The sequence below is a fragment of the Populus trichocarpa genome, chromosome 5 (assembly GCF_000002775.5).
Source record: "Populus trichocarpa isolate Nisqually-1 chromosome 5, P.trichocarpa_v4.1, whole genome shotgun sequence".
Taxonomy (NCBI): Eukaryota; Viridiplantae; Streptophyta; class Magnoliopsida; order Malpighiales; family Salicaceae; genus Populus; species Populus trichocarpa.
In genome coordinates, this window is record NC_037289.2 from 23,011,098 (window position 1) to 23,032,801 (window position 21,704).

Consider the following 21,704-nt stretch of genomic DNA (forward strand, 5'->3'; position numbering starts at 1 on the left):
TGTTAATGGTAATTTTTCCTTTTGTTTATAATTATTTGGTGTTTTCCACTTTTACTCAAATATGAGATATTCCACTCATATATACACCAACACAAATTTAAGAACTGAACCATCCTTCTTCTTCTTTTTCTTTTTAAATAATAATCAAGATGCTATTGATAGAACTAGTTTACCATTAAGACTATAATAAACTAGAATTCAAAACATTAAGGGATGTACCAAAAAAAAAAAAAAGCATTAGCAAGCTTCTAGATCAAGAACATTTCACTTATTAGTCCATGATAAAATGTTGTGAGTGCCTATAATTAAATCATTCCCCGTGTATGTAAGGTTATTGTTCAAAGCCTTTAACCAAGGTGTAAGATAGTGGAAAATGAGTTGAAACCATGCATTCCAATCCGACATCTTATCTTTAAATTAATATTAGTTTGTTCTTTGCAGTTCAAATACCTCATAAAATGTCATACGATAGCATCATTAAGGCACTTCGCTAGAACCTGTCCTTTGCCATGTCTTGTCATTGGCTGATAATTTAATCTATTCTATTCAGCATGCACCTAGAAATACCAAACTAATTCTGAAATTGTTGCCACAATCTCGTGTTGTGATGGCAATGGAGGAAAAGATGATTATTATGTTTTGTTTTATGTTCATAAAAAGGACATATTGCTTGGCTAGGATGTATCAAAAGAACTGAACCATCCTGTTTTGAAGATTAACATTCCCAGTATTTTCACCACCTTGTTTAATTATTTTGTTAGGACCGGTTGGTTAGGGAGCCATAGGTAGTTGTAATAATATCTTCAACAAGAAGAGATGATGTAACGCTGTCTGATTTCCATGGTACATTATAGCATAGAGAAATTCATTTATTCATTCTTCTTTATCTTACTTGGATGCTGTTATAGATTTGTGCATTTGGCCAGTATATAACATATTATTATTAAGGTGCTTATGCTTGCAGAGTCAGAAAATGAGCAAACATGGGCAGAAATATTTTCAGCAGAACAACGCAACGGCCTGAATAAATAAATAAATACATTTATTACCATATAACCAAAATATATTTAAACACATTGCATATACGAAATTCTTCTATTCTGATATAAAATTTGTGTTTTTACAGGAGAGTATGAATCTATCGACCAATAATCAAGCCGGCCCAGTCACTCTATCAGCCGCTGTACGTGAGAAATTGAAAGTTCAGTTAATGGCAATAATTTTATTCGATCTTATAGAGACAAGTCAGACAGCAATTAATTAGAGAACTAGTTAAAGTAGTGTTGAAGTGAAAGATAATGGCCTGGTTTGGTCCCTACAGGGGCTCAAAACTGGGGAATTTCTGTCAAACGTGATCATCTTTTTATTCAAAAGTAGTAATCATATCAAAAGTTAGAGTTAGTGATTGCATAAAAAGGGCATATGATTTCCATTTGAAAATTAAAAACCTTTTATTCCTGTTTTTTTCCCACCCTCTAAACACTTTAATTATTTGCAGTACTCACTGTGGAAAATATAAAGGATTTTAAAGAGTAAGAAATTGCAGAAGGGTACAAATTAAGAAGACAAGAGGATGGAGGAGTGCCCTAGTTGTTCAGTCCTCCACAGTGATTTTTCTTATATATATATATATATATGTTCTTTAGCCCTCCAAAAGCAATTTGGTATTATCGATGGCTTTAAGGGTCCATCAAAATCATAAAAAGAAAAAAAGCAGCCCTTTTTTCAGTCTTAGCCAGTCAACACTAGGGTCAAACACCTACTGGTGGCACTTACCATAGAGATATTTTATTTTTATTGAAAAGTTGCAGTCTTTTTCAAATAATTGTATTATATATAGATAGATACACATTAATTAAGCAAGACGTTCGTGCATTTCGTAAAGCCGATGCTTTCTCTAGTTCATCATAAATGAGCTATAATATCAATAAGTGATTAAGCAGGTTAATAGTCGATATTCCGAGTAATAAAGGAATCTCTTCTTGGCCTTGCCGGTACTGTGCCTGCAGCCGCTCCTATACTGTAGATTTTTGACATGAGTGATGAACTGTGCCCTATAAACATATGTTTTTCGTTTTGTTTTTGGTTTTACGGCAAGCAGGGAATGGTTTAAGGGGCCAAGGTTTTATAATAATCTCTCAAAATCCTCCTAATTTTGCAAATAATTTTTAAATAAGATATATTAAATAGCCCCACCAGATTAAAAATCATACATCTGACCTCCCTATTTGAACCATGATGGTTAAGAAGGAAGAAAATACATGTTTTTTTAACCATTAAATTAATCTCTTCATATATATCCCATATAAGTGCGCAATACATCACAAGAATTCAGCAATCTTTATGAGGGATGTTGATTTTAATTTGAGATTTCATCCACGTAATTTCAATCAAACACAGACACGCATTATCATGATGAATATTATTGTAGTTATAACAAGTACTATCCATCATCAATAATTCAAGAATTTCTCATTCAACGTCAACAAAGCAATTGTGTAGAAAAAGAAGCCAAAATCAAAGTAACAATCAATCTTACAACAATAAAGTTTGCCATCAACCTGTAATTAATTATATGAGCAGTTTCTCATTAATTCTTCTCAATCATACTGCAGGGTCGGTCATGCATTTCCCTCAACTTTGAGTCAAGTACTTGGCAAAGCCCTTAAAAAGAGGTGGTCTAAAGCAACCAGGATTTAAAGGAGTTGGGAAGAAGACAAGGCATTAGAACCGGAGAATATATGATTTGTCAAGCTCATGGCATGAAAATACAACAGAAGGAGGGCCATGCTTCTCTCTGCTTTCCATGTCCACTGAGCGGTCTGAGCCATTATAAATATTTCCTTGTTCTCTATGATTCCTCTCATCTTTCTATAACCCATAGGAGTTTTTGCATATCTCGTGCACAACTCAGGTCGTCCAACATAAAGCAAAGGTTTTCTTGTCCATGTCTTTAGATGTAATCCAGTGATGCTGGGCCTTTCGCATCGTGTGTTGTTTGTTTATTTTTTTGTTGTTGTTGTTGATTAATGTCGGTGCATGTCCGGATATCTCAATTAATTTTACGGGTTTTAAAATTAACAATTATATAAGTCTTCAATAATTTTAAAATTTACAAGACTCGAACGGGTAATTTCTATAAAACAACTCTAAAATCTAACCAATTCAATTATATATCACATAATATGTGTGTTGTTATCTTGATTTGCTTAACCTTGTTCTAATTGGATGGTAAAAATCATAGATGATGAAAAGTGAAATGCATCAGCACTTTGTTTGGTACGGATAAAAGAGGATTGCCAAAGTGCAAAAGGGTATGGAAAGTGAAGCTGGAAAGGAAAAGAGATTGATAAATAATCGTTTTCTCATCAATTTCATTAACATTTTCTAAGACAAAAAGAAAGGAATCGACTAATTCAGGATGACTGGCCATTGGATCTTTCTTTTCTTTTTTGACCATCGATCACATCACTGGCATAAATGTTGTTTCTTTTCTCTTTAAGCATTAGCCTTGTCCTCTGAGAAATTAGAAATATATGAAAAAACACAACACAAAGTGTAGTCAATATAATACAGCTATTAATCTTGACCTAAGTTATAGCTAGTAATCGATCTGAAGTACCAATATAATGTATCTAGCTAGTTCATTGGTAGAAAAAAAAAAAGAAATCAGATCTCTATATATGATTAAGATTTTATTAATTCGAATAGAGAATGTTAATATGTACTAATTAAATAAATTCTAGTTTAATTAAATCTGGAAAAGGAAAAACAATTGTCATAATGATGTAAAGCCTTCCTCTATTCTTTGAACATCAAAGATAAACAAGAAAGAGAAAATAAAAAAATATTTTTCAGCATAAATAGAAACATCTTTGATGGAGTTAAAGCAATGTTTTGTTCTAATTAGGAGCTTACACGATAAGATGGCCACCTCTTTTATTTATATAATTATGGCAATATATATGGGATACTCTATAGCATACTATATAGGATAAATTTATACAGGAAAAGTACAATATTTTATATATTAAAATACATTTCATAATACACTCCCTCAAGCTAGTAAATAAGGACACTACCATCTTTTCAAATATTCCTTTTCATTGTTATTTTTTTTTATATTTTTATATTTTATGATATTTTATTTGTTCCTCTATTTACCAATTTGCTCCTCACTTTATCAATTTATCTTCAATGTTATATATATCACACAAGCTTATTTTTTATATATCACGTCTTGACATGTAAATATTTTTTGTACAAATAATTATTATTATTTCGGGTAGGGGTTTATAAATTAACTTGGGGTTAATTTACACCCCTAGTTTTATATCAAACATTATTTTTGTTATTTAATTTACCAATTTATCTATAGTTTTATATCACACATGCTTATTTTTTGTTATATCTTCAACCATAAATATTTTTTGTTATTTTTTGGTTGAGAAGTATACTTATTCACCATGGGGTTTAAATTTTGAGTTGGGATTTACAATATCCTTTTTATTTTTGGCAAATATTAAAATTTTCATTCAATTATATAAGTAGTTTCAATGTTGACACAAAACAACTTTTTATATCAATTTTATCCTTCAACTTTGAAAAAATCTCAATTAATAAATTTGATAAATTTTAAAGCTTTCCACTCAATAATTCATTCAAATTGTACTTGTCATAACCCAATTTTTTATTTTTATTTTATCTTATTATTTTTTTATAAAAGTAATAAAAAAATGATGATGAAAAAAATTTATGAAATGAATGAAGAATAAATTGAAATTTGGGTCAAGATAACATAAATTGGAAGTTTTGGGACTTATTTAAACTTTGAATTAGTTTAATTAATCAAATAAAGATTTTAATTGAAGAATTGATAAGTTTATGGACTTAATTAAATTTTGATTTATTTATTTAATGCAATGAAGGGTTTAATTGAAGAAATACCAAAGTTTAGAGCCAGTTAAGGACTGAATTGATTACATTGGAAACCAAGGATTGTTTTGTAAATGTCCCATAACCCTAGGGCTTCAATTACAGTTGATCCAGGGGAAAAGTAAAAAAAAAAGGATTTTCCATGAATAGGGCCCAATCGATATATGTCAGACGTTCAGGGGGCAAATTGAAAGCCATTTCCATGGATAAAACGGCGCCGTTTTAATTAACTGTTCATTGTCTTCATTCCACTGATTTAGCAGAAAGTTGTCGTGGGTCTCGTCTTCTACCAGCTGCCCACTATCCCTCACCCACACGATCTATCTCTAAATGCCAGAATGGGTGAAGCAATGACAGGGCTTTTGGCCCCCGGCTTTTCCTCAAACAAGGGCGAACGTGCAGGTCGCCACTCGCGCAGGTCGCTCATGATCATGCATTCTCTAGCTTTATAAAAGCCAGAGAAGGGAGAGCAGAAGGGAGGAGAAAAAAAAAAAAGAGGAGAAAAAACCATAAGGCAGAACACGGACGAACAGAGGGGAACGAGCAGGGGGGAACGAACAGAAAAACATGAGGGGGGGGGGGGACAGAGAAGAACGAAAACACATGGACAGGGGGGACCAGAGGACAGAAACGAAAAGGAAGACCAGGGGAAGCGAACACAAAAAGAGAGGCAGGAACACCGAGAACAAAACACACACAGAACGGAGAAAACGAGAAAAACACAGGGGATCGAACGAACGGACAGGCAGACGCGAAGGAGAACAAGAGGACGGACAAAAAACCCAGGAAATAGAGGAGAGGGGGGAAAAGTACCAGAGACTGAACCATCAGGAGAACAAAAGACCAGAAGAAGAGAAAAACAAGAAGAGGCTAGCCGACCAGTCCTCCATCGTCTTCGTCCAGTTACCAGGTAAGCTTCTCCCGCTTTGCAATTTAACTCACTAACACTGTGCACTTGTAAATATAATTACCTTGTGACTGTAGCAAACGTGCGTGAACAATTCACGCACGCTTGCGGGTAAAAGCCGGCCGGGTCACTGGATTGGGCCAGTGACCAGGCCAGACCGTATAGGCCCAGACCATAAGGTTGGGCTAGACCCAACCCAAAAAAAGAGAGAACATGCCAGGCTGGGCCTCAGACCCATCCGGACTAAACACGTAGCCTATTGCTTTTATACCTGGAAGGGCAAAGTTCGAGGCCTGTTGTTTGAGCCAATGCGGCCCAGTTTTAAATTGGATCCAGCTTTATTAATTCCTTCCGTGCTTTGCCTACTTCTCTGTGGAGCCTTGGAAGAAGACGAAGAGAAGCAACTTCGTAATCTTGATACATAAGGATTTTAGAGAAGCAAATAAATGTAGAAGACTTTGTGGAACCTAACTACGATTGTAAACTTGATTTGAGCACACAGGCTTTCAAGAAATCCACAGGAAAATGGTTTTAATTAGAGACTTCATTAATGGAACTATGAAGGTGTTCATTGCCAAGTTGCCATCATAAAAGGAATAATTAATAAATTTTTCTGGTTTGAATTAAAAGTTGTTTAGAGGCGATATGAAGGTTGGAAAGCCTCCGTAGATACGGAGGCAGAAGGCTATAAACCTCCATCGTCCTTCCTTTATAAAACCCCTAAACTCTAAAGCCGATGAAGATATAAAGTTACAAAAAATTGAGCATGCGTTAGAGAAGATTAGTCATGTTTTTTCTTCATCAAGACTAGTACTCAAGCTATTAATAATCTTACTCATGCCGGAAGACACATCCAAGTCACCTGCCCTAGATCGATTCTGCAAATATTTGTCTCCACGAAACCCCAATATCTCTGCCTCCTGTCTGCAATTCTTCCAGAAATATACACATATTTTTGTCATTGTTCTTGATTATCATTGAACAACAGTTTTACCGATCAAATTCATCAAAAAAAAAAAAAATAGAGAGAGAGAGAGAGTTTTACCGATCATGAACCAAGTGAAAACATTAACATGAATTGTTTAGTCCAGCTATTATCTTCTTTTTTGTTATGATATTTTATTATCATTTCGAAGATAATCTCTAAAACTAAGAATATTAAGGATGCAAAAACCATCATTACATCAAGTCAATGGGGCACGATAAAAAAGTAAGAGTAAACTTCAAAATATATTATCCATTAGGGCTTTAGAAATTATTAATATTGTATTTTTATACCATTTTAATTACAATTTTTTTTCTTTACATCGCCATCAATCGTCACTCTTCTTTTCGAGCTTGATAGGGCACAATTAAGCTCTACCACGTGGATCTCCAATATGCTTAATGGACTTCACAAAAAAGTCAAATATCAAGATCCCACCATAGGTCAACCGAATCATGACTCATGAGGACGTGTGTCTTATACTCTTATTAATTACTTAATGCTAGATAAGAGACTATAGTATTAATCACTCCTTTAATTAAAGAAACAAAGTAAACCATGCACACAACATAAATTAATTAATCTGAGACAATTAGCATAAGGTTTACATGGTAAAGTTTGGAATCAAGAGCTATTATATGTAGCACTATCTCTCATGAGGATCTATAAAGTAGTCTAGTAGTGGCCTGGCCTAGCTAGTTGCCTTATTATTAATTAAGAAAATGCTTAACAAAAAAAAAATTATTTTTAAATTTTTTTGTTATTTAAAAATATATTTAAATAATTTTTATTTTATTTTTAATATTAGTATATCAAAATCATAAAAAAAACTAAAATTATATCAAATTAATATTTTTTTAAGTAAAATATATTTTTAAAATACATAAAAAAAATAAAAACTATTACATTTTCAAACACTCTCTAAATACAGTTTAATCAAATGATCACTATAATATTATTTTTTTTAAATAAATTCCAAAGTTTTTTATTTATTTATGATAGAAGTAAAAATTCGGACAAGTGCCTAGTTCACGCTTGTCCAGTGTAATGATACTTTATTTGACCTAATTAACAATCAATACAATTTCCATGACATACAGAGACATTAAAAAATGAAATCTTGTGGATGTATTTAATCAATCGATAAAGAAAGTGGTATCGAACAAGTGTAATAATTTTATCTCATCTCTCTGCCTTTTTAAGTTATTGGAACTCTCCCTACCATATCAGATGTTTGCATCAGTTAGATTATTAAAATCAAATATGATCTGTTCGATCTGTCCATGGTGTGGCGGAGCTGTGACTCCTCCATTATCATGATGATCACACCGATCAATTCTTTACATGTATGTCATATAGCAATTTTTTTTTTTAATTAATATGGATGTCCGGACCAACTTGCGTTCATCTTGACTAATCTCACAGGCTTTAAAGTTAATAATCATGTAAGCTTCCAGTGACTATCATATTAGTAATTACATGATTTAAATCTGAAATTATAAAAAAAATAGACTTTTAGTTTTAAATTTTTATCACTTGACTCATTACTAGATAATCTTGGTATTTGGACAAGAAAAGGCAAAGGAAGAAGATAACGCACTTGCATTCGTACATAGCTGGACAGTGTTTATATATATATATGTGGTTTCCAAATTAATAATAGCCCCCACTGGAATTAATTATATAGAAAAGATTAAAAAAACAAGAAGAAAGATCTCAGTGACATAGCAATCATACATAGTACTCTTTGTAATTGTAATGTAATGGTATTCTCGAAACCCAGCTAGCTTGTCCTCCACGAATGGCCCTTGTATTGAGCAAACACTCAACAAATCATCATTGAAATTATCTAATAATTTGTTCCAAGAACATGATTAATTAGAAGGGTATTGCATGCTTGAAATGGACAGCATAACCTCCATTGAAATTGAAACACAAAATTCTCTATAAGTTAAAAAAGGTGGTTCATAGCGATGATTATTTTATGTTTTAGAATAAAGGAAAGGAAAGAGATACCAACTCTCAACTTCTTAGAAGAGTTTGTATGCTTAATTGCTTATTCCACCCGATATACCTAATAATATATCCCATATACTACTTAATTAGCATCCCTCTAAGATATGCTATGCCACTGCTTTCTGTTATTTTATTTTATTTTATTTCTTAATCTGAAAATTAATATTATAATCCTAAAACCATAAACAATGGTTCCCAATTAGTGTTTTTGGTTTCGTAATAATATTATGATCATGAATTGGGCACTTGGCTTTTCTTCTTCTAGGCACTGGAGAATCGAATTGATTTTGTTTAGAATATTTTTCAACCGATGAATTAATTCTCAAGGCTATAAATTAATTAGACTATATATATCATTATCATATCTTCATCGTTATCATGATTATTATTTGTGTTTTTCGGGCAAGTCTCCATTATAATGTTTCCCTAGTGTGCCTTTCTAATTAATCAGATTGTGATTGACAGTACAAGTGATCACATCCACATAAATTTCTTCAAGAAAAGGCAAAAAAATAAATAAAAAATGCTACCCATATATATCTATTAAAAAACTACTTTACTTTGTTAACTTTATAGATATAACTTAATTCATTAAATTTTAAATTTATTTTTTTAATAGTAATGAATTGGTTCTTTCAAAGCTATTAAAAATTTACATAATTATTAATTTTAAAATTAATTAAAATATATACAAACTAGTATGAACATCTATATTAATTAAAAAATAAAACAACCTTGTTCGAAAGTTAAGGATCAGTGCAATAAGTTGAGGCCTAATACGCCACCCTATAAAAGGCTACCAAGAGGACTTTTGGTAGATCTGATCTGCAGAATCACCTAGCTATGAACACTTGAAATACAAGCCAAGGAACATGACAAACTTGTATTCAGGCAACCGACATTGTAGGCAAAATTAATGTTACCTTACGTCTCCATAGGGGAGCCAGAGTTTCGGCTTTCTTGAAGAAAAGAAAAGGAGAATATTCTTCTCATCCTTGACATTTTACATTGATTTATTAAACAATCATCGTAGAAGCCAAAATTGTAAGAGAAATTATTATTGCATCGATCATTCTAGTCCCACGTGAATTAAGGGATTATGATAGTTATTTTTTAAAGTATTTTTTTATTTAAAAATATATTAAAATAAAAAAACTATTATTAAAATGATTTGAAAAAATAAAAAAAATATTAATTTAGAGTAAAGAAAAAAATAAAAAGAATTAACTTTTTTAAAAAATATTTTTAAAAGGTAAAAATAAATAGGGTTAAATCAGCCACATGTTGAGAAAATTATTGCAGCAATTGTAAATAATATTAGAATTTACTGTATTAATTTTTTGATATAATTTTCTGATTTGTATAATAAATTTTATAGTTTAACAAACACAAGGCAGAAGCAGGCAAAATTCTTGAAAGTGATACTTATATTTTGATAACAAAATTTTAATAAATTAAGATTATATTTGGGGTCTCGCTCCCATCAAGATAAAAGACAAAGTACAATTTTGTTTATTACAGTGAAAACATACAGGCGCATCTCCCCGTAAAGGCTATTAATATTGTTATTGAACTCAGTTCTGCTGCGTAAATTAATTTAATTATTCATTGACTATGATTTGGTTTAAATTAGATTTTAAGTTAATTAATCCTGATGAAAATTGATTTGAAATAATATAATTTTAATATTAAAAAATAAAAACTTGAAACAATGCATTTAATTAGATTGATTTATGTAAACCGTGCTTAATCCTCCTAACTCACAATTTAACTCAGGTTTAATAATTTTGGTAGCTATGACTTCACATTATCCTTCAAATTTCGTTATCATATACTCAAATTACATTAACATGATTTTATTAATTAAAGTTTGAAAACAAGAAAGAATTTAAAAGAAATAGCACAAGCTTCTTTAACACAATCCAACTCTTGTATGTACATGCACCTATCCTCATCAAGCTATCAATGTTAATAAACATGATCGGTCAATCAATTTAATTACTCATTAATTAGAATTTAGTTTAGATTAGATTTCAAGTTAAATTGAATAAAAATTAATATGATTAAACCTATTCAAAACCCTATTTAATTTTTTTTTGAAGAAAATCCAAAACCATGAAATTTTATAATATTTTTTTTAAAATAATTTTAAAATGATGCATTTTAGATTTATTTATATCAATTTTAACTCGAATTAAGTTTAGTAACTTTGTTAGCTAGATCTTCACGCTATCGGTCAGATTTCATTATCAAATACTCAAATTACATTAACTTGATCTCATTTCACATGGTTTTATTAATTAAAGGTTAAAAACAAGGAAGGAAGAAAGAAAGAAATCGCACAAGCTTCTTTTAACAGAATCCATTTTCTTCCATATGATACCCAATATTAGCATCCCCGTTTGCTTCCTTACCCAAACATTCCTTCATGTAATACTCGAACTTCTCATGCACACTCTCTGGCACTGATACCTGCACTCTCACAGCTTCAAAATCACCAACAACAGGTAAAAACAAGCAGTAAATATCACTTGATAGAGGACCCATATGCAATGGCTTCCCTTCTCCGAAATCTACATCCTCTAACCCTAGCTTAGACCATTGTGATATAACCAAGCTCATCGAAAGGTCCGTTTTAACTGATTTATCCTCCAACAAATCAATCATTGACCTCACATAATCATCAGTTAAACTTGATTTAGCTTGCTGAACCAACTTGACCCCATGGCACATGTTACTAGCGACCAGATCCTTGGCACTAGTTTGTGCGCATCCTAGCACAAATCCATTCCCATAATACCCTTGTTGTATTTCTGGGATTAACCTTTTCCTGACATTAACAGAGAAAAGAAGCTTGACATTGAGCGAAGGCGACAAGTCCAGTGCCCTAACCCAAGAACGCCATGTGTGAGATGCCAAGGCTTCAAAGGCGGTGCACTTCAGTGATGGCACGCACTGCCTCTTGAGGTGGATTATATGGGAGGTGGTGAAGGTTAAGGATGATGGCACCAGTGGCTGAGATTGTAAATAATGGTTGATGTCGATGTCCAAGTGGCCATTCTCTCTAGGGGTATTTCTGACATATTCGGGGTGAGTGAAGGTTATTTCTGAGGGATTTCGGGGTCTTAACACGTGGCGGGTATGCAATGGCGCGATTGCCAGATCAAGATTCGATTTTGCGGTGATCTGGGCCCATGCATGTAAGAACTGTGATGTGCCGATGCCATCACATACACAGTGATTGATCGCGGTGCACACAATCATCCCTCCACACCTGAGATTCGTCACCTGAAAAACTAAAATGTGAAGGTAAATTTTTGAAAACCAATCGGAAATATAAATTGAAAAACTAAAATGTGAAGGTAAATTTTTGAAAACCAATCGGAAATATAAATTGAAAAACTAAAATGTGAAGGTAAATTTTTGAAAACCAATCGGAAATATAAATTTGTTAAAATTATCTTCTTCCTTTTTTTTTTTTTTTTTCTAATAATAAAGTAAAGATAAATCTGAAAACCAGGGACATTTTTGTAATTTAGAAAAAGAGAGAGGTGTTCGGCCCTCCAAACTCACCAACCAAGCCAAGTGGAAGAACCAAAAGAGAGAGTAGCCATATTATGATCAGAAAAGGGTAGGGACATCTACTTTTTGGGGAACCATTATACCAACTCCAGGTGGCAGGTACAAAGCTAAACGGCGTCGTTAGCCATAGAATGTTTTGCTGGTTGCTTTGGCTCCATCATGTGTAATTGAAAGAGAAAGATCATACTGAACAACTTGATACCAATTTTTTTTTATTTATCTATGATTTCCAAACCCAAGAGGATTCTGGAGCACTAAAGCAAATTGGCAATCTAGCAAAATTCTCCAAGAACTTAATTGGTTAACGAAGGAACAAAATCACATTAAGCTTTGGTAGGTAATTACTAACTAATTAAGAAATTAAGCTACAATTAACTCAGTAAACATCCTGATCGCTCATGATCATGTCCGATAAGTTGATTGGTTTGCAAAATATATTAATTAATCATGAATTATTCAGGGTCTAGGGAAGTGAGAAAAATAAAGAACCCTGAAGGAGTAGATGGCTCTAGCTAGGAAAATTAATAAAAGAAAATAGGAGGGCATTCATTTCAAGAAAGTCCCAGAAAAATAGGACAAGAAGAGAGTAGACAAACAAGGAAATATGAAAAAGCTGACCTGAACTACAAGAGGAGGAATATCCAAGAAACTCTGAGCTTCCACTTTATACATAAGTTTTCTCCAGGACTTGTTTGGTTTCTTAGAAAGTTCAAGGAACTCTTCAGCAGTGATATCCATGAAAGCTTCAGCAAAGACAGCACCTTCTCCATTGCAGTCAATCTCAAGTTTTTGATCAACTTCTGTGCTGGCTCTCAACCTCCCAGCTAAAGGGTAGTAATGCACAAGAACTTTGGAGAGTGAGTATTTCAAGATATCTAGGCTTATAGATTTCTTGAAGAGGTAGAGATATTTAATGGAGAATCTTAAGAACTTTTGGTCATCAAGATTGGAAAGATACAGAGAATGCTTTGGTGTTGGGCTGCTTGGGCAGATTAAGGATGGCTGGTTTTGATAGAAACAATCTGGAAGTTCTGGTAATTTTAACATGTTTTCCAGCTAGGTTTTCCTCCTGTACTCTTCAGGTGCTTGGAGAAGCTTGAAGGAGAGGGAGAGAGAGTGGGTTGCAGACAAGATCACAAGAGAAGCAGAGATCTATGGTTAGATATATATGGTGAAGGTCTATCAGATTCTTTTTGTAAGAGTGAGGCTAGAAAGAGTGCTTGTGCTTGTATACATCTGTCTTTTATAAGCTAGCCTTCTCATTAATCACCAGATATTACAAGCACATGTCCGTACACAATCTTTTTTTTTAAGCTACAAGAAAGATCGAAATTCCAAAATTGAGAGGGAGCATATCTCTTGTGGGGATCATCTAAAAATATATAGGATCGTGGAATTAATTTAAAGATTCAGAGCCCACCAATACTATATATAGTCGTTCTTCTTTATTTTTTATTAATTAAAATGAATATATATATCATCAATATTTAATTAATTAATGGTCTGCTATTTTACTGGTAGATGATTAGATAAATTGCTTTTAGGTCAGAAATATTCAAGAAAATTAACAACCAATGATTAAGATAATCATGAGATTTTTCAATCATCTAATTAAAAAGAATATCAAGCATTTTATATAATTTGTTTTATTATATGTATTTATTTATCTTATTCATTGATTTTATAAACTTTATTAAGTTAAATGCAATTAATCAAATGTCAAATGATGAACATTCTTCTCTATTTTAAACTTCTATGTATTGAGGGCCGTAGACAAAAATTCTCATATCTCCATAACAACTAATTAAACCTATAAAGATGTACTTGATTGTGATAAGATTTTTTAGTCATATTTTTATCTGAGGTAGATAGAATTACGATCATAGTGTAATCCAACTATAAGCTTGGTGATGGCTGACAGCTGACAGGAGTGAGCAATGAACTTTTAATATTTAAGCTGTAAAGCATGGAAAAAACCTTTAATTAATTAAGCTCAAAGGAGATTCTAGATAGTCAATTCCAGGCAAAGGGTATTCTCTTGTTCATTTTAAAATTTCTGTCCTGATCGGAACCAGAGTAAGCTTGGATCTAATTGTATTGACACAATACCACTAGTAAAAAGGAAAAAAAAAAAAAGGGCGTGTGAAGATGCATGGCTCCATCTTGTAGGTGAGTGCATACACCTTTTTTTCGAGTCATGTTTCAATTTTGTGAGACACCTCTTAGTACTGAAAGCAACATTTTTCATGAGAAAACAAGAACTTGTATGCAAACAAATTGAGAAAAACATTCAATCATAGGTATGATCTTATGATATGGACATGGATGTTCATTTTTTTATAATATTAACACATATCTTGTTATTTGAATACAATATTACCCTATAAAACATGCTTAATTAATACAATTAGTCTTGTTAATTTAAACTGTTGTCCAAATAAACCACGTGACTTATGTTTTGATTTTCTAGCTTGGTTCCAGTGTTTCAGCGATCCGATCCTTGTCCAGGATTTTCCTAAATGGTCGACTGGAATTTGCTACAAAGTATAATGGTCTCTTTTAAGAAACATGTCTAAACATAAGAGTTTTGATGGTAGCATGCAGTGCATCAATGGAGGTAAGTTAATTAATTTGTCTATAGATTACTGCAAGAAAACCGAAGCATCCAAACAAACTTAAGACCTGACCTGACTTCCACTTGCTTGCAGGACATTCTGGGCACTGTTCCTGCTTGGAGGTTAGGGAACTAAATCATCAGTTGCCAAAGTGGAGATGTGTTGGATACCATGTCTTATTGTCTGATTTCCCCCCCCCCCCCCCCCCTCAGTTCTCACTTCGTAGTACGTACGGTCAATCTAATTTTTGCCTTATAAGTTTCACACACGCACATCTTGATTACTATGAATTCTTTTCCTTGAAAATGAAAAATATTAATTATTTACGAAAAAGTGTTACTGTAGACATGAATATTTACTATGATATTTTTGGTTTGAAAACACTGATGCAATCGCAGTTGCAGCTACGTTTCCAAACAAGCATCAAGTAGCCTGTTGTTTTTGTTTTTATTTTTGGAGGGGGAGGGGGGCCTCTTTTCTTCTTTTCTTCTTTCCATATCTCTGTAAATCTAAGAGCTTGACAGCTCCACAGCAGTTGTGAGCTTTTAGTCATCTCAACAAAGGCAGAGATGATGTGTTGCCAAAATGTTCCCGAAATAATTCATGTACCTTATTAAGCATACTTCTGTTTTAAGATTAACCTTATTAAGCATACTCGAGAATAAACACATGGTTATATTGATTTGGACTTGTCCTTTATAAACTACATCTTTACGGATAATTAAATATTGAAAGCATACTGCTTTACGGTACTACAGGGATCAAATTAGCTTTAGCTGATCTTCAGTTTCAACTAACCTTTAGTTGCTTGAAATGATTAAACATGATTCACGCTCTCCATGCACACACATATACATACATAAATGTCTACTAGCAGTCAAAATAAATCACTTGAAAACTTTATTATTCAGAAAAAGGAAAAGGGCTTTGACAGATAAAGCAATGGAACTGGAATCAAGTTCCTAAAGCAAGTATTAATTTCATAAATATCTCACATCAATGAAAATCCAAGAATTGACATAAATATTTGATATTAAAAGCTTTTCTTGGCTATCTTTCAGTTACGAAAAGTGGAATATTTCCATGTTATCATATACAATTATCTCTTAAGATAGCCTTTTAGAATCTACTTTGTTGAGAGCAATTTTTTCTCTCCTGTCCCAAGCATAACCCCATAAACATTAAGCCGCCCAACTATCATCTATGCACATTTTTTTTTGACTTGGGATAAAAAACAAGGAGAATCAAGTTCTTGTCAAACCCACCTTAATTATAGAGGCATATATGCCCTACCGAGAACTTGTAAACCCGAGACAATGTATACAGAGAATAGAGAGAGTTCCAATCAAAATCTCTCCAGCAATTGCTACTGTTATGGCATGTTCAACTAGTATGTTGTGCCGACATTCCACCACCACTAGCTAGGACAAGCCATTCTTCTAAACTTTAATCGAAACCATCAAAATTAAGAAGCTTCCAGCAGTATCTATTTGTTAACCACGCACGGCAACAATACTAGCTAGCTAATAGCTAGCGCCGCCGTGTTAAAAGGACTACTTCGAGACTCTTTAGCTATAGTAAGGTCGCCGGAAAAAAACTAACTCATGGACACGAATCTAACTCGATATTCATCGTTTCACGAACTAATCCACCAAATAATAAGTGTATATTTATTTGTACAACCATCCACGCGATTACCCCACAAATAAATAGACCGTAAATCAAAAGAAATAGAGCATGTTTAGCTTGCTTAAAAAGATAGTGTAGCCCTCTCCAACAATGGCAAGACCACAGCAAAATATTAGATTCTCAATAATCTTTTCTTGATCGGATTGGAAAGATGAATTTAATAGCAAGTTAGAGAATATCAGCCGTCAAAACTTGTGAAAATCACTACGGTATAGCATGGTCCGGTCCCTTAAAAACTTTCGATCATAAAGTTTGATACCTGGGTTTGGGCCAAGGGGGACAGAATTTCCTCTCCGAGAAAACATCGTATGTTCGAGTCAAGCCCAAGTAAGACTTCTTGGGCTATTCTGAAATTAGGCTGATTCCTAGAATCGAGCCCAACAAAAGTATCTTGGGCGTTTTTAATTTAACTTGACTGCCTTTTAAGAAAAGCCCAAGAAAAAAAAATACAAAGATAGAAAGGAAGGAAGGAAAAAAACAGGTTAAGCTTAAGAGCATCGCAAAGTCTCCGTGCTGCTCTCTTTTAACACACCAACGGCGGCTCTGTATTTCTCAGGTTAGTCTCCTCCTCTTCGCGGCTTCTCTGTATAACTACACCAACTCCTTCTACTGCTGCGTATGTATTTCTCTTTTCCAGTACCTCGTGTTAATATTTCTACATGGTTTCTCGTTTTTTCTATCTCTTTATGCATAAAAAAGTGCTGACCTGTTATTGTTCCATTCTAGGGTATTGAACAGAGATGGATACACAAAATGAGTACCAGGTTGACCTTGGAAATCTTATGGCTTTTGACCCCTTTCACCACTTTACCTCTATTCCTTCTGCTAGGTCTGTGGTCTTTTTTTTTAACCAATTTATTGTTTTATATTTTCATGTATATGCTTGTGGTACTTGTTATGGTTCTCACTAGAAACTTGTATTTGAATTTACTTTCGGCGGTCAAGTTTTAAGTTTTTTGTGTAGTTTAGCGATTGCCCAGCTTTTATTGGTTTATATTTTGTTCTTAGGACACTGTATTTTGATTGTTTTTATCTGGGTGCCTTTTCAATCTACTTAGGGAGGAGTTAGTTGCAGAATGTCTAAGTAATGGCACTGAGCTAGTTCAAGCCATTGTCAGTGGTGTTTTCAACTTGCCTTCAACTGAAGATATAGACGGTCCTCTTGTCAAGTTGCCGCCTCCAACAACAAAACTGCCAAGGGAGAAGCCTGTAAGCTGTTTGTTCTATTTGGAACACCGTGCCTGTTCTTTATCTTTATAATTGCTGCTTTTTTACTATCTAACTGATAGATTCTCTTTTTCACCTGTGAAATTTTATAATGCTCACTGTCTACCGTAGGCAAATAAGTTATCCTGTTGTTATACCACCAGACATCCTTAAAGTTACTTGCTGAAATAAACAGTGTCTTGTTCTATGTTGAGAGACACTACCCTTAAACATAGTGTCTCGTTCTATGTTGAGAGCCACTTCCCTCCCTTTTGCTGGCGTGTTTGTTTTAGAACAAAAATCTAGGTTCATTTTCTGTCCTGCCAAAACCTTCGCTTTTTTTTTACCTCAACAGCTCAGGGTTTAAAGTGTAGTTGTAAATTCTTATTCTTTATGTTTAGCAGGAAACTTATTTGCATGTGATGTTTTGTTTTCAGCTGCCGAAGCCAAAACCTCCTACAAGATGGGAACAGTTTGCCAAAGCAAAAGGTTATCTTTCTTACTATCTGCATCCTAGATGGGAAATGAGAAATAGATTATGGGACAGCTTGCTGTTACAAAGTTCTAATTAAATTTAGTGGGATCTGGGTGGTTATTAATATAGTTGATCTATATTTTTTGGTGAATCTTGATTTCTTGAGATCAAAACTCAATGTGCTTGGTTATGTCATGTTGATATTTTTTCAGGAATAAGGAACCGCAAAAAAGACAAGGTTGTTTGGGATGAACAAACTGGTACTTGGAAACGTCGTTATGGATATGATCGTGTCAATGATGATGCTGATGTTCCCATAATTGAGGCCAAGATGACCGATGGTAATAGTTCTAAAGAATTTTCTGTCTTATAAGAGAACTTTTATTTTTAAATTTATTTTAATTTATTCCAACTGGATTTGAAATCATAGATAACCAACTTGGTATATTAGGTTCAGTTGGTAGAGTATAAGAGGCATCTAATCTATGTAATTGTTGATGCTTGTTGCAGAGCCAGGAGTGGATCCTTTTGCCAAGAGAGTAGCAGAGAAGAAGGAAAGGGTTCAAAAAAACCAGAAGAATCAGTTGCAAAACTTGAAAACTGCCGCCAAAGCTGGTGCTTTGCCTAGGTTTTGCCTTTGACTAACATTTTTGCCTATCTTCAATGTTTAATTTTTTTTCACTGTCCCCAACTTAATATTGACAAAAGCATCAACTTTTGTATGTCAAAAAATCCCTACTGCCTTTGTTTAACAGATGCATGCAATATTCATATTATGTTATATTTGATTCAACCTTGCAATTCCCTTTGCTTTTGAGATGGGTTTCTCTTAGATCTTAATGATCACTTCACATTATCGATGTTAAATGGATCCCCTAGGCATGCTTTTAATACTTTGACCTAGCAGCAACAAAAACAGCATATGGGTTCGAGGGGTGTTGGGGGTACAAACCTTTCCAATACATGTACTCGGCTTGTGTGTGACAGTAGGTTTTAGTATGCTACTTAGCTCATGGAAGTGTTCTAAACCCAAGCATGCATAACATTACAAATAAAACTTAATTGGTAACCCAGACCGCCTTGTCTTGTTTACCTTTCCTGTTTTGCATTGTATTGATCTTGTCATTTACATTTTTGCCTTATATGCTTGCTGAGGGCATGTTCTATAATAAAGAAGGATTGATGGTCTTCTATTCTGACTCCCTCTTTTTCTTGATTTGGAATGCGCTTTCCCGTGTCCTGTGTATCATTTCTTGCGCAACCAAAAAGAAAACAAAGAACTTCAGACAAATTTGAGACTTTTTGGTGCAACACCTTGATATATTTCAGTACATAACACTAGCTAAGAACAACTTTTGCTGCAGCCATGTTCAGCTAGCTGCCACAGCCTTGCCTATAACTGGAACCCAGGCTGCAAAAAAGAAATTTACCAAAGACGAGCTAGGAAATGTAGCTGGACTAGCTTCTACTGCGACTGCCAGTGGTGGAAAGTTTGACAAGAAGTTGCGAGGAGAAAAGCCTGTTAAAAATCAAGGAAAACATCGCAAGGTTTGAACCTACCCCGTGTCTATGTGAATTTTGATTCAATTATTTCTTCATTTTTACTGTGCGTTCCCATGATTTTAGCTCCTTTGTTCTTGTACAGTTCCTACCAGTTGTAGAAGGTTCGGGGATTGGCAGTCAAGAAAAGGAGCAAACTGATAGAGTTCTAAGCAAACTAATCTCATCGAATTCACATGAGATTCTTAATGTGGATAAGGTATGCTCAAGTCATGGGGTGATTAATTAGAGTGCTTTTGTTGATTAATGAAATACCTATAAAAAAACTACTTTTGGCGTCTAGTAGATTGCCATAGAAAATAAGTTACTCTACTTTCATACTTCTACGAATCAAGGAACTGTGAATCAAACTTAAACTCAGTTTTCTGCTCGAATCTAAAATACCCTCTCTTTTTTAATTCAAGTGAAAAGTGATTTCTAACCGTACTTGATTGTAGATTTTTGGAACCAAAAGTTAAAAACAACTTAAATTAACTATTAGAAGGCATGCTAAACGCACTCTTAACATTGTTTGCGCTCTCAAGTAGAACAGAATTTTCCTTGTTTTTTGACTTTTATGTCTGGAAATAGGCTGTTACCATGTACAATGTCAATAAGGAGAGAAAACGAAGGAATCAATATGGGAAGCCTTCTTCAACAAGGAAAGAGCAAGGGAAGTCTTCTTCAACAAGGAATGAGCAAGGGAAGTCTTCTTCAACGCCAAGCAAATTGAAACCAAATAACAAACCAATGAAGGCAAAGAGCTTTCCAAATAAAGGAAAGGGGAGTTTTTCGAAGAAAGGAAAGGGGAGTTTTTCGAAGAAAGGAAAGGCATAGTGAAATTGACGATGAAGTAAAGTGATGATTTTGATTTTATATTGTTTCCCTTTCAGTACCCCAAGATTGTTAGTGACGGGGGAGAGAAATCTTCATGCAATTTTGTTGTACTTTTGCCGCCAAGGTTTATAACTTATTTAATTAAATCGGTCCTGCAATCTCTGTCTCGTCTCTTTCTCCATCCATACAAGTTTTTCCATGTTAAATTGTGGCAACTTCTTTGCATCTACATCACCATTTAGATTGGTACCCTTTGCACGATGCTCTCGGAATCTGGTACGATCCCCCTCCTGATATTCTCCTCGGAATGTTAGCTGATAGCTCTGGAGGCGGCCTTTTTCTTTGGCCAGCAACAGTAATAGTTCACTCAAATAAAGTTAAATATTACAAACAGAACTACTAATCTAGAAGAGTTTATCACGCAAATAGACAAAAAAATAACATGAAGAAAATTCTTATCTCTCTTGGGAAATGATAGTTTGTGATGCCAAGGAGAATTTCTGAAAGTATTAGGCAGAAGAAAGTAACTTCGTGGATCGCCTGCAGTCAAGGTTCTTGACCGAGTTTTTTGGTATTTATGTAATAATAGTTATTTATTAAAGTATTTTTTATTTAAAAATATATTGAAATAATATTTATTTTACTTTTTAAAAATTTATTTTTAATATCAGCATATCAATACAATTAAAAGATATAAAAAAATTAATTTAAAAAGAAAAAAATATAAAAATAAAATTAATTTCTTTTCAAAAATATTTTTAAATTACAAAAATAAACGAGGTCGAGAAAATTTGCTGGGAGACATGAAAATGAATAGAGTTACCTGTCAAGCCATCGAATATAACAAGGTATTTGTTTTTATTATAAACAACATCATGTATAATTTGAACAAACGAGATTTTTTTTATTCAAATCAAA

At 33.5% G+C, this 21,704-nt stretch overlaps 2 protein-coding genes and 1 long non-coding RNA gene across 5 annotated transcripts; 2 read left to right on the forward strand and 1 right to left on the reverse strand.

The window, feature by feature from the left end:
• Positions 1-11,066: 11,066 nt before the first annotated feature.
• LOC7454377 (alcohol acyltransferase 9) lies at positions 11,067-13,759 on the reverse strand. The gene is made up of 2 exons (XM_052453144.1): positions 13,044-13,759; positions 11,067-12,131 (listed from the first exon to the last, which is right to left on the reverse strand). Exons 1-2 carry the CDS (start codon positions 13,470-13,472, stop codon positions 11,196-11,198), a joined length of 1,365 nt encoding a protein of 454 aa, XP_052309104.1. The 5' UTR covers positions 13,473-13,759; the 3' UTR covers positions 11,067-11,195.
• Positions 12,012-12,336, forward strand: LOC127905353 (uncharacterized). Its single transcript, XR_008059284.1, has 2 exons — positions 12,012-12,152; positions 12,259-12,336. It is a non-coding gene; the product is annotated as an uncharacterized LOC127905353 (long non-coding RNA).
• A 3,411-nt stretch (positions 13,760-17,170) lies between the features above and the next one.
• LOC7454378 (ribosome biogenesis regulatory protein homolog) lies at positions 17,171-20,944 on the forward strand. Of its 3 annotated transcripts, XM_052453145.1 has the most exons (10): positions 17,223-17,285; positions 17,456-17,558; positions 17,788-17,938; positions 18,373-18,424; positions 18,623-18,751; positions 18,921-19,038; positions 19,775-19,958; positions 20,056-20,169; positions 20,541-20,598; positions 20,629-20,944. In XM_052453145.1, exons 2-10 carry the CDS (start codon positions 17,470-17,472, stop codon positions 20,784-20,786), a joined length of 1,053 nt encoding a protein of 350 aa, XP_052309105.1. In that variant the 5' UTR covers positions 17,223-17,285; positions 17,456-17,469; the 3' UTR covers positions 20,787-20,944. The 3 variants fall into 3 exon arrangements, with proteins under 3 accessions (XP_006383715.1, XP_024457492.1, XP_052309105.1); XM_006383653.3 differs by having other exon boundaries at positions 17,171-17,285; positions 20,541-20,944; XM_024601724.2 differs by having other exon boundaries at positions 17,186-17,345; positions 20,541-20,944.
• The last annotated feature ends 760 nt before the right edge of the window (positions 20,945-21,704 follow it).